The sequence below is a fragment of the Pelobates fuscus genome, chromosome 7, assembly GCF_036172605.1.
Source record: "Pelobates fuscus isolate aPelFus1 chromosome 7, aPelFus1.pri, whole genome shotgun sequence".
NCBI lineage: Eukaryota > Metazoa > Chordata > Amphibia > Anura > Pelobatidae > Pelobates > Pelobates fuscus.
This window is the reverse complement of record NC_086323.1, coordinates 110,127,307-110,140,223: the sequence shown is the minus strand read 5'-3', so window position 1 is coordinate 110,140,223 and position 12,917 is coordinate 110,127,307. Positions and strand designations below refer to the sequence as shown.

The window sequence follows — 12,917 nt, the reverse complement described above, 5'->3', positions numbered from 1 at the left end:
AGCAGGGAAAGGCTTTAATCCGACGATCAGAGTTCGCGCATGCGCAGTATAGGGGTAGGGAGATCTCACAGGGCTAATAGCCATCAAATTTCCCTACCCCTATACTGCGCATGCGCGGTTTGTGAAGCGCTCCCTTGCAACTCGTGCGCACGCGCGCTGTTCTTTTTTGATAGAACAGCGGCACTGTAACTCTGTAACCGCTGTTCTCATCGTCTAGGGTGTCTCCAGAACAATGGCTTCGATTACGGAGACAAGTGCTGACGTTTAGAACTCGTTTTAGGTCGCTGCGCAAACCGGAAGTGTGCATTTTTAACCCGGAAGTTGATGCATTGCTGGACTCAGGAACACACGTGAAAGTGTACAGGTCGAGCTTTGAAAGCATGTCCGCATCGCTGCTCAGGAAAGGGCTGGATTTATTGGCTTCAGATACCAGCGGTATGTGTTTTGGGAGACACCCTAGAGGCACTAACCTGCCAGTGGTCGCATGATCAGCAAATGATGCTAAGACTCGGTGTAAAGTGACTGCCATGGGCCCCTGGCAGAGTGTGAGACAGTGCAATAGGGTCAGTGTATTGGAAGCAGGCTGAATGGGAATCCCCTGCTCTTTGATAAGTGCGGCTCAAACAAATACTGTGCCTGCCTTTTGTTAGGTCAGTTATTACAAGTTAACATTATAAATAACTGAGGTAATATGTCACTGTATACTTTCTGTGCACTCTCTACTTGGTGATCAATATGCAGCTCCTTCTGGTTTTAAAACAGCACTGTCACCATTCCACCCCACCCCCACCCCCCCAAAATTTGTATTTAATAAAGATAGAATTCCAAAACAGTCAAGAGATATATTAAGGACTACGTTGTGTCTGTATATTTCTGTCACCATTAATGGCTGCAGGGAATTGGCTCTGTGTATGGAGGATCCTGCATAGACCTCAATGCGGTACTCTCGAGCATGCGCCAGGAGCTGAAGGGGACCTGCCAAAACAATATGGCAGCACCTGCGAGAAGGTTCAGGTAATCTAAATCTCACCTTTGCATGCCCCATTCCTCCTGGCCAAAATGTCACTGTTGGGGATCTTTGCAATTCAGCATAGTCCCCAGGTGGTGACAGTGCTGCATTAAAGGGACACTCCAGGCACCCAGACCACTTCTGCTCATTGGAGTGGTCTGGGTGCCAACTCCCACTACCCTTAACCCTGCAACTGTAACTATTGCAGTTTTTCATAAACTGCAATATTTACATTGCAGGGTTAACTCCACCTCTAGTGGCTGTCTATTAGACAGCCACTAGAGGTCACTTCCTTGTTTCTAGCACAGGTTTCCTGTGCTAGAGCGTCGCTGGACGTCCTCACGCTGTGTGAGGACCTCCAGCGTCGCTCAAAACCCCATAGGAAAGGATTGAAATGATTTTTCAATGCTTTCCTATGGGGAGACGTAATGCGCATGCGCGGCATTTCCGCGCATGCGCGTTAGGTCTCCTCGGCTGGTGAGCGAGATTAGTCTCGCCCACCGGCCGACGTAAGCACTAGGAAGAGCGTCGCGGAGGCGGAGACAGCGGCGAGGGACATCGCCGCTGTCCCAGGTAAGTGACTGAAGGGGTTTTTACCCCTTCAGTAACCGGGGATTGGTGGGTGGGAGGGAGAGGGACCCTCCAGTGCCAGAAAAACGGATCGTTTTTCTGGCACTGGAGTTTCCCTTTAATGGTGTATTGCAGCTTCTTCATAAACACTTTTACTTTCCTATATCCATATGGATTCCAGTGTTTTGCTTGTTGTACTGTTACAATCAGTAAAATTTGATGAGTCAACAATCAACCGTGTATGTAGGTTTGCCATGATATTGTCCTTTTTTCCAGTGCAGTAATATATTCTACACGTCAATTTCAAATGTTGGTACATTTTGTTTACAACATCCTGTTTTAAGCTGATTGCTACTACTCTAGAAATGGTAATTCCTCATTCCCTTACACCAGTAAAGTCTATTAGCATTTGCAAGGGCAAGTAATACAGCACAGGTAAGTCAAAAAACATAATTTGTCTTCGCTGCACTTCAGAGTGATTTTGTGGTCCCATGATGCCTCCAGTATACTCCTATTCCCTCAAGGACTTGCACAGAAATGGCATACTAACATGCACACTCAAGCATTCCTTTAGTTGTGTCATGTGTGAGTGCTTCATAAGTACAAAACTGCAGGGGTTAATATAATATACATATTGTTCCCTGAAGAGCATGTAATTTATTTCTATAAAAAGTTAACATTTTAAAAATTAAACACAGCCCATATCTCACACTTATTTCTATAGTCATGCGAAAATCTCATGTGACAGTACTACTTTAAAGGGGCACTCCAAGCACCAGAATTGCTGTAGCGTAATGTTGTGATTTTGGTGCAGAGGGATTGTCGTTGCAGTCTCTTGATTGTAAACACTGCCTTTTCTGTAAAAAGTCAGTTCTATTTGTTCCTAAGGGCATCTGTAATGGCTGTCACTCAGGCAGCCGCTTTAACTCGCTAAAGCACTTCAGCAAGCTAAAGGAAGTTAGGAGTGCACCTTTTAATATTTTGGACCACAGCACATTTTGTAATTTGTATTTAATCTCTCTTCTTCAATTTGAGCAGCTAAATATTCAGGAAAAAAGAAAGGTTCTACTAGCCATCAGGATGTGCCTCTAAGCAGCCGCAAAACAGGAGTTAGAAAACAGCTGAAACGAATGAGACGGCAAGGCCTCCAACAGAAAGAAAAAGCAACAGCCAAAGACAGAGTTATCAAATCTGCTTTAGGTGAGTATTCTTCCAATTTAATAATTTACAATTACACTATTGAATATGCCATGGTGGAAGTATAGAGAGTTATATATGATTATAAGCCATTGAAGCAATAACGGTGATTACAGAAAAAAGTAGTGTCCAGCCATGGCACATTTTCTTGATTATAAATATGAGACCTAGTAAAACCTTTTTTATTGTAATGAAATAAGGATATTAGCAGTAGGCTTTTTTTTTTTTTTTCCTGAGCACCCAATGTATCAGTATGTGGTTTGCAAGCTGAAGAAAGGTTAGATATAAGTGTAATGAAATCTGTGTTTTTATTGTAGAGGAATTTAAGAAGAAGAGTACAACGGATCATCTGTCAAAGAACATGAAATATTTCCTTGGCTCCCACAATGTAGCCAATAAGGACGTTGTGGAGAAGGTTGGTTGGTATTTTGTTATACACTTTTTCAATTACAGTATTTTTTTCTTTTCTGTTTGATATGTTGAGTTGGACTCTGTAGACTGCTATGTCGTTGTTTTATTGGATATAGTATGTAAAGGTTAATACACTGATACCTAATGAAGAAGAACTTCCACTTGATAAATTTATCAGACGAGGAGGCTGGACTGGAGGTACCCGCGGAACTTAGGTAGGAGTTACACTGAAAATGGTTTGATTACTTACCATGAGATGATATCAGACATTCGTTGCACAGTAGCCACTACAGCTTGCTGTAGTGGCTCTGATGCCCAGACTGACTCTTTAAATATCACAGACATTAAACATTTACTCTGGATTTGTGTAATAGATTTTAATTAATATGAATGCTGTTTCACCATTCTCTAAATAAAAGCTAATTTATGAAACCAGTTAAGCAGAGTTATTGGTAAATCCTGAATTCAAAACAAACTATAAGAAACACTTCTAATTTGTGGATGTCAAATTGTATACTAATTATCTCCACTTTGTTATATCAGTCAAATAATTCAAAGTGTGCGCTTTTTCTCATACATTGACATGTGTTTTAGCCATCCAGGTTATTATTTTAGCAATGCAACTAGAGAGAGTGGGGCTATGTGTGATAGGGAATCTTTGATTCATAACCATTATTATAGACTGTAGTGGTTGTGGAAATTAGAAATCTCCCTTCAGCATAAGTAATGGGGCATAGCATGTACGGTGAACCCAGCAATGCCAAGACAACCAAGCATCCTTCGTGTTTTTTCTTTTTTTGTTTGTACATTTTGCTTTGTTTGGGAGTCTAGGATCAATTCATCAGGGTTATGGTATGCTTTTGATTAATATGATATGGTTTTGCTATGATAAAAAGTCAACATAAATTGTTGGTATAGGGTTAATTAAGCCTGCAAATCCAGCTGTCTTTTTCCTCTGTAAGCACTTTTGGTGCAGGACAACTCACAAAAAAGTGGGGTACTGCTCCTAACTCTACAGTGTCATTTATGTTTTTATTTTTTGTACTCCGTACCTGTTTATTGTTATTTTTATTTTGTTTGTTTTATTTATTTTTCTTCAGTAGAAAAGTCTTGCTTATATTCTAAATTCTCTTTAAATGTTATGACATGCTACTGTAATGTTTCTTTGCAGTGGAATGTCTGTCATATTTATATTGTTCTTTATCCCACATGTAGATTTTGACCCAGAATCGTGGACGCAAATCAAGGGACCAGGTCGTGAAGCAAAAGAAGAAAACACAAAAAGAGAAATCGGTGTTCTCTGAGAAAGACTTCAAGCGCTTTGAAAAGGAATACTTTGGGAAAAAATTAAGCTGAGCTTGAAAATGAGTACTTAACTAGACTTCCTATTTTGACGGTTGATACATTACAATTCTCCATAAAAACCATCAGTGCATTTGATGTGCTACATTCCACTTTGCTGAAAAAAAATCATTCATAGTTTTAAGGCAATAGGTTACTGGTAGAGCCTGTGGAGGATGAAGATTTTTTTTTTTTACAGTTGCCATACAGTTTCCTTGTAAACTACGTGTTGCTAATAAAACGTACCTTGGACTCTTGTATAAAGCTATATATATGGAAGATGCTGTGTAAATAAAAGGTAAATTAAACTAAATGTTTCATATCCTTAAATCAGGCTGAGTGGAAACCCAGCAGACATAGTATTATTTATACATGCACTATAAGCACACACGGATCAAAATTTCCACTACCCGTTGGTGAGTGAAATTTTAGCCATTTCGAGTAGAAATACTACCCTGTCCAGTAACAGAAGAATGAAAACCAAGTTAAATAATAGACAAAATGTTGTCCTCACTATTTGTTTTTTGTTGTTTTATTGACAAGCAGGGAACTCTGAGCACCTTATTTTAAATTTTGCTGGTAAAAGGAAGTAACAAACTGCAGATATCCACACTAGTCCCTATACTGTGGGATTGGGCATTACATGTGAAATATACTCATTAGCTGGTCAGCCCTTGGGTGCCACCAGCCCCTGTTTTCGGTTAAACTGCCGAAAAACTATTTAACGTAGAACTAAAGTATTACATAATCATGTTTTTCTTTTACTGGAGATGTGTGCTTTTAATCTAAGTTTTATCTTTCCAATGAATTATTTGTGATTATATAAAGAATGATGACTGATTAGCAATTCTGTCTTATCGTTTGGATGCTAAAAAAGTGTATCCCTAGATGTTGTAGAACTTCAACTCCCATGATGCTTTGCCTGCTTTTAGAATGACAAAGTATCATGGACTCTGTAGTTTGAAAACTTCTGGGAATCTACCTTTTTTTGGGGCAACTCTGTCCTTTGTATTTACCTTGATATGCAAATAAAAAGGTGATAAAAGTGAAGCATGCATATCTCCATGAACGGATGATGCATGACCAGTCACACCAGATGTGCAGATGGCTGTTTACATCCGACCTGTGTCCTTAAGTATTACTATCATAAACAAAATATGAATACCGCACTCAAAAAAATTGCAATAAACCTAATTGCTAATCCTGTATTTGATTTCATAATATTTATTGTGATAATTTTAGATAAATTCATAAAGATTTCATCATGGTGACACTCATTTCATCCTATGTACACAAGCTATTTACACACACACACATTATATATATATATATATATATTATATATATATAATGTGTGTGTGTGTAAATAGCTTGTGTACATAGGATGAAATGAGTGTCACCATGATGAAATCTTTATGAATTTATCTAAAATTATCACAATAAATATTATGAAATCAAATACAGGATTAGCAATTAGGTTTATTGCAATTTTTTTGAGTGCGGTATTCATATTTTGTTTATGATAGAGATTAGGAGGTTGTTGTGGGGTTATACCTCGAATACCGGCACCTTGCATAATTGAGTGCCAGCACATATTGTTTTGTTTTTTTTTTCTTAAGTATTACTAGTATTGGATAGCAGAGATTAATTTGTTTTCTTCATGATTATTGTGCATTTTACAACTGACTTCAAAACCTAGTAAGTTAAACAGAGATTAGAGGCTGAATTAAATGTAAAAAATAATCCTATCCAATTTCCTTTTCACAGCCTGCATCATTTTTTTTCTGTTCTATAGAAATATGCAGGGGTGTGATTAAAATTGGTCCGCTTTAAAATTAAAATGTGTTTTATTCAAGAATAGTTGTAGCTATGTCATTACTGTATTGTACCACATGATGGCAGTGTTTTTTTTTTTTGTTTTTTTTTTGATTATCACTTTACAGTACTTTCCTGCTTAAAGATTACTGTTATTTATAAAGTGCCAACAAATTCCACAGTGCTGCAAAGATAGGTTAACTGCCTTTATATTGTTGTTTCATGTAGGAATAAAACAAGGCATTTTAATCAATGCGTGTATCCAGCGGTGTATTTACAGCGAGGCTGGCAAGGCATTGGGGGGTGGCAAAACAATATCTCCCTCCCCCTCCCCCCCCCCCCCCCCATTGCCCTGGCAAATGCCTTGCCGGCCTCTTGTCCTGGGGGACCCAGGAGCTGGCCACCTCAGGCCCCCCCCTGCCCGAGACTGGCATATGATGTAGGTGGCGGGCGGCAAGGGAGCACTCTCCCCTGTTCAGCTCCCTCGCGCGCCCTACAGTGGAGCCGGAATATGACATCACTCCGGCACCACTAAGAGGCGCATGAGGGGGCTGAGCAGTGTGATCAGATCTTCCTCGCAGCCTCCGCTATGAGCAAGCCAGCCAGCAGCAGCCCCACTGGACCCCAGGGAAGAATCAACTCCAGCACTCCTAAAGGTAGGGAGGATGGGTGGATTGAATTTTAAAAAAATAAAACTAATTGTGTGTGTTAAGGAGTGTGTGTATGCGTGTTTCAGCATGTATATCCGTGTCTGACACTGTATAGATCTCAGTGTGTGTTTTATATGTGTTTGTCAGTGTGTATCTGTCAATGACTATATGTGTGCCTGACAATGAGCAAGTATGCATGTGTCTGTCGGTGAATGTAAGTGAGTGCGTATGTCTGTTAATGTGTGTTGCCTAAACAGTGTGTGACAATGACTGTAAGTGAGTGTATGTCAGTGCATGCATCAGTGATGGTATGTGTCTATCAGGAAGAGAAATTTGGAAGTGAGGGGGGTTGCTGCCACAAAACCACTGCATATATCTAATGTGTTACATGACATTGTCAATTTTCTTTTTTTGTCTTGGTCAATTTTAATCGAAACAGAACATTGAAATAAATATTTAAAAAATTGCTGAGTATGCGAACGATTGCAATTTGCCTATTTTGGCGTAAAATTGGCAATTCCAGACAGTTTTCTGTTTAGTGAGTAATATTTAGTTTAATTAAAAATAATGCAGCTTATACCCCATTGTCTGGAAACTATATTTAAAATACTCGGATGGCATAAATTGTTTATGGGGTTGGTTTTGGTTATTGTGTGTAATTTAGTTGTTAAAAAAAGAGGAATTCCGAAACTTTTTTTCTTTTTTTTTTCTAGGTACTTAGTTACTCAAGCTGAAAAGAAACTAAACAGATTTACATTTGTTTTTCTTTCTACATAACTAAAATGTTCCATTTCTTTTATTACATTTTGTAGCCTTCCTCTGCAAATTTTGAGTGCTATAATATCCTTCTATAGAACAGATACCCAAAATACAGCATATTGGTTCAATAGTAAATGAGAGCAACTGCAAGCTTAAAGGGACACTATAGACACCCAGACCACTTCAGCTTATTGAAGTGGTCTGGGTTCAAGGGCAAGGTCCCTTGACCCTGCAAAGGTAATTATTGCAGTTTTTAATAAACTGCAATAATTACTTTTGAGGGTTAAATCCACCTTTTGTGACGGTCTACCAGACAAATGGTGGGACTTCTGAGTAGTTAGGCAACATTTGGTCGCCTAACTGACGCTGGGTGTTCTCATGCATGGGGACATCCACCATAACCCAAAACACCGTAGGAAAGCATTATACATATTTTCGTGTAGGGGAAATACTAATGCGAGCGCGGCTATTTCTGCACGTGAGGTCTCCCCCGGCCAGATGATGGCAACAGGGAGGGGTGGAAATGGATTCCGAACCAGCGCTCGGGGATATTGGCGCTAGACTCGGGTAAGTTAAAGAAGGGGTTTTTAACCCCTTTTTGCACCCTGGGGTGGGGGTGGAGGGAATCTTGGCATAGGGAGGCACTATAGGGAGCTTCAGTGCCAGGTAAACAACTTTAAAAAAAAAAGCTGTGTATGTCCCCTTAAAATATATACAGCAAATAAAAGATACAGAATTATTGATGGTGTGCTGCATCCTAGAACTTGCCCACACTGTCCACAAACTAGCATTTTTTTATTATTATTTCTGTTGTGGTTTATTCAGAACACATTTCTTTCCTATTTTGATAGCGGGGGCGCACTTATCAGAAGTTTATTTGGACATTAAAACTACTTGTAACATTCCCATTTTTTTTTATTCTATAGCTCAATTAAGGTACCTAGGGCTTTAACAGAGTGCTTAGACGATATGTCTGACATATTGACAGACAACCCTGTCCTGCAGGTACGTTTTTGTCTTCTTTCTGTATAAAAACTGCTGGTTTTAATGCATTTGTGGGATACAGACTAAAACTGATACATTTGTGGGATACAGACTAAAACTGAACTTTTTATGATAAGCATGTGATATAGCAACATGTAACTCAATGAATGTGTGTGATTGTTTTAGCTGGCTCATTTTCTGTGGTAGGTTTGTAGAAATAGTCATGTGTGTGCAGTTCCTATTGCTGGGATTTCCCCATCGTTCTTCATTGTATTCATTTCCTCAAAATTGTCCTGTGTGAGTCCATTGTTAGGCAAACATTTCACTCACAGAAGGCTCCATTCTATGTTTGGAACAGGTAGACAAGTATAAAAATACACGTTGGGATCACTAGAACCACCAAGGACAATGACTCACAAAATATAATATCAATTCAGCTGAATTGACTTACACTGTGCTATGATTAGGGCGTGTTGCTGGCAGAGATGGAACATACTGGAAGAAGCCATGACACTGGTGTTGGACTCTGGAGAAGCCTTTATATAATCTTATAGACCAGTAATCTTAAATAGTGATGTTGCGAACATAAAATTTTCCGTACGCGAACTTTCGCAAACGGGCGAACCCGGCTAACCGCCATGGACTTCAAAAGGCAGGCGAATTTTAAAACCCACAGGGACTCTTTCTGGCCACAATAGTGATGGGAAAAGTTGTTTCAAGGGGATTAACACCTGGACTGTGGCATGCCGGAGGGGGATCCATGGCAAAACTCCCATGGAAAATTACATAGTTGATGCAGAGTCTGGTTTTAATCCATAAAGGGCACAAATCACCTAACATTCCTAAAAACATCAGGTATGATGTTGTATCGATCAGGTAGTGTAAGGGTTACGCCCGCTTCACAGTGACAGACCAAACTCCCCGTTTAACGCACCGCAAACAGTCCATTTGCACAAGGTTGGATACCAAGCTAGCCATGTCCCGTTCCTTGTCCTCACTGATGTCATTGAAGGTCTCTTCCTCCACCCAGCCACGTCACTGAAAGGTGACAACAAGCCCCCTGTATTTTTTTTTTTTTAAATGTACACTACTGTTACACCAGATATGAGTTGCACTGGTGTGACACTGTGCCCTGGCAGGCCCTGAAACGCACACGTGTGAAGGAAACTGATTGCTATTATATTACAGTCAAAAAAGTTTTTTGTTTTTTTTTTAAATGCAAGCTATTGTGCCCCCAAAACGTTCGTGTGTGGGGGTGCTGGAATGACGTGGGCCAATGGGAGCCTGAATCAACTTTTGGCTCCCACTGCCCCTTTAAGAGTGAGCTTGTGACTCGAGCCGTGCTCCTAGTACCAGGCGGGCCACGTGACCGATCACTGCGGTCAGTGCACGCGGCTAAGTCAGAAGAGGAGATCAAGCCGCATGTGGCTCGTGTGGAGGCAGGAGTGATCCAGCCACGCGCGGCTCAAGCTTAGGAGCCAGGTCGGTCCCATAAGGTAAATACAGCCACAACCACTTATCCCAATCACACACCTTTCCTAACATCCTATCCCATTAAAAGCATATTACCGGGGGCGGAGCCAAGCAGGCAAGCAGCCCAGACGTGCCTGACCGGAGCTCCCACGTCTGGGGAGGAAAAACGGGGTATGCTGCCGGACCATAGCCGCTAGCAGCTACGACACCATCATACCTCTACTCAGGAGGGGCTACCGATTCGAACGGTACCCCTCGCGAGCCCCTGCACAGCCATACCGACGAAACGAGGCTTGCGGCCTACTTGGAACCGAGCCACGGGGAGACGGCCGCTCCCGGAGGCATCAGCGGTAACAGGAGCCGCGGCAAGACATCTACCCCCCCCCCCCGACCGGCGGGGGATATCCCGGTCCCCCTGGCCAGACGGCCAGGCAAGCTGACCAGTCGGACTTACCGGCCACGCTGCACTGCCGAAACACAGCCAAGATGGCGGCCCAGCAGAGGCCCAAATCAAGCACCACGAGCACCCAACCACAACAACCACAGCAGCCTAGGGAGGCTTTTTACCAGCTCTGTATGGGCTTCTGGGCGATACTCCACAAGCGAGGGCTGTCTCATCATCAAGCAGTGAGAGCAGTGGCTTTATGGATCCGCCCAGATGCCAGACGCCGCCACTATGACCCCCTGCCTCAGGCCTCCAGAGCGGCTAGCCGGCTACACAGACGCCAGCGAAACACAAAGAGTGAACGAAGCACCCCCCAGAAGCCAGGAGGCCACCCACCACGACGGCTACCACTCGACCCGCAGCAACAGCTCCCAGCCCCGGCGTGGAGCACAGTCGCAAGGCGGCAATGGAAGGAGGAGCGCCCGGTACTCTCATGCAGAGGAGTGCAGACGGATCACCTTCCCGGGAACGCAATCAAGGCATACAGAATGGGCATAGGTTGATACACACTGAGGGACCCACAGCCCGCGACCCTGTCTACGGAGCAGAGACTCTCTTTCCCTGAGGACAGAGGCAAGAGCACCCCGTATCAGCTTCAACTCCTAGCCGATGGACTTACTCACTCCTGGAACAAGTATTACATAGTCTTGTGACACCAGATTCAGATGATTACCTGCTTAGTTTTAAAAGCTTTGTGTTAGCCTGATCCTAGCTAGTTAACATGCATAATACCATTGCCTTATTTTATAACCCCAGCTATGACCTCACAATTTAACTACAGGCATTGTATTGTACTAAGACACTGCTCTAAAGCATGTTTACATTATACTTACCTTAAAATAAGCGATCTAGCAATGTTAAAAGTTTAATATAAATAATTGTGTATTACTAGAGAAAGCTATAAATAATTATTTACAATCGTTATTGAACTTAGATAGATTCAGAATTTATGTTATAATTTCACTTTATAATAGCGATAACAAGCATGTACCTACTCCTGTTTTTGTAACTTTAAAAAAAAAAGCGACGACATCCAACATACATATTACCTTTAAGCTACTGTACCTAATCGATTGAAATACTCATTATTGCTGACCAGATTGCACCCAACTTGATTTTGCTGATATTATTTTATGTTTCGTTTACTTGTCAACGTTAAACCATAATGTATAAAAAAAAAAGAAAGAAAATGTGCACTGTACATAAAGCCACACTGTTGTTCACTATTGTTTATTGATAAGATTGCACCGGCTATTGTGGCTGTGCAAATCTGTTTGTGAATCCATGCACGACATAAATAAAGAATTTATAAAAAAAAAAAAGCATATTACCGCGTATTTAATAAAACAGATAGACCCCCTACTTCATCCAGGTTACCGATCGATGGTTCGATATTCTGAGCCCTCTCTGATTTACTGTACACGACTATTCGATATTCCCACAAATTTTATATAGCATTTTATGTTTGTTTGAGACCACCTTAAAAATATTGGATATCGCTAAAAATCATGATCACTATATACTTTCTCTACAAACCTCTAAAACGAACCAAACTACTCATCCTTCCGCTATACCACTTTATCCCACCTAGAACTAGTGCCCAGTTAAAATACTTGACTCTTACTTACCCACACTCAGTCATGCCACACACATTTCACCACTACTCTCACTGAATCCCTCTGACTACGGCTAAATTCATCTTCTACATCAGAACACTACTCCTAAGATTGGGTTGTATCCATGTCTCGGGTCTTTCATTTAGAATAGGGCAGCTTCGGTCTCCTTCAACACTGACACTCCAGTGCATATTATTAAAAGATTGGGCAGATGGAAATCCTCAGTCTACAACCGATATATTCCTCATCCCGAGAAAGAAATGAGGAAAGCTTTTAAAAGTTTGGCTTTGTAAATTTGATGCAATAAGTGTGTTTTTCTTTAATACCTTTTCACCCTCTTTGCATGAACCCGATTTACATATATTACTAATATGTTTCTGAACATATATATTATATTATTCACTCACTCACTCTCTGGACCGGCCTAAGACATCATGCTGCCTAGGTCCAACGATAAATGACTATGGGGGATAATGTATAATAAACACAGGTTACTGGCTATGGGGGGGGATAATGTATAATAAACACAGGTTACTGGCTATAAGAGGGATAATGTATAATAAACACAGGTTACTGGCTATGGGAGGATAATGTATAATAAGCACAGGTTACTGGCTATGGGAGGATAATGTATAATAAGCACAGGT

The 12,917-nt window shown here is 41.2% G+C and overlaps 1 protein-coding gene across 1 annotated transcript; it reads left to right on the top strand.

The window, feature by feature from the left end:
- Positions 1–325: 325 nt before the first annotated feature.
- On the top strand, positions 326–4,787 carry RPS19BP1 (ribosomal protein S19 binding protein 1). Its single transcript, XM_063427427.1, has 4 exons — positions 326–435; positions 2,618–2,779; positions 3,094–3,191; positions 4,403–4,787. The coding sequence occupies exons 1-4, from the start codon at positions 381–383 to the stop codon at positions 4,541–4,543; spliced, it is 456 nt and encodes a 151-aa protein (XP_063283497.1). The 5' UTR covers positions 326–380; the 3' UTR covers positions 4,544–4,787.
- Positions 4,788–12,917: the final 8,130 nt, after the last annotated feature.

Coding starts and splice junctions, on each gene's coding strand:
- RPS19BP1 (XM_063427427.1), top strand. CDS start 381: ATGTCCGCATCGCTGCTCAGGAAAGGGCTGGATTTATTGGCTTCAGAT. Junction 2,780..3,093: donor AGTTATCAAATCTGCTTTAG/GTGAGTATTCTT, acceptor TTTTTATTGTAG/AGGAATTTAAGAAGAAGAGT. Junction 3,192..4,402: donor ATAAGGACGTTGTGGAGAAG/GTTGGTTGGTAT, acceptor TCCCACATGTAG/ATTTTGACCCAGAATCGTGG.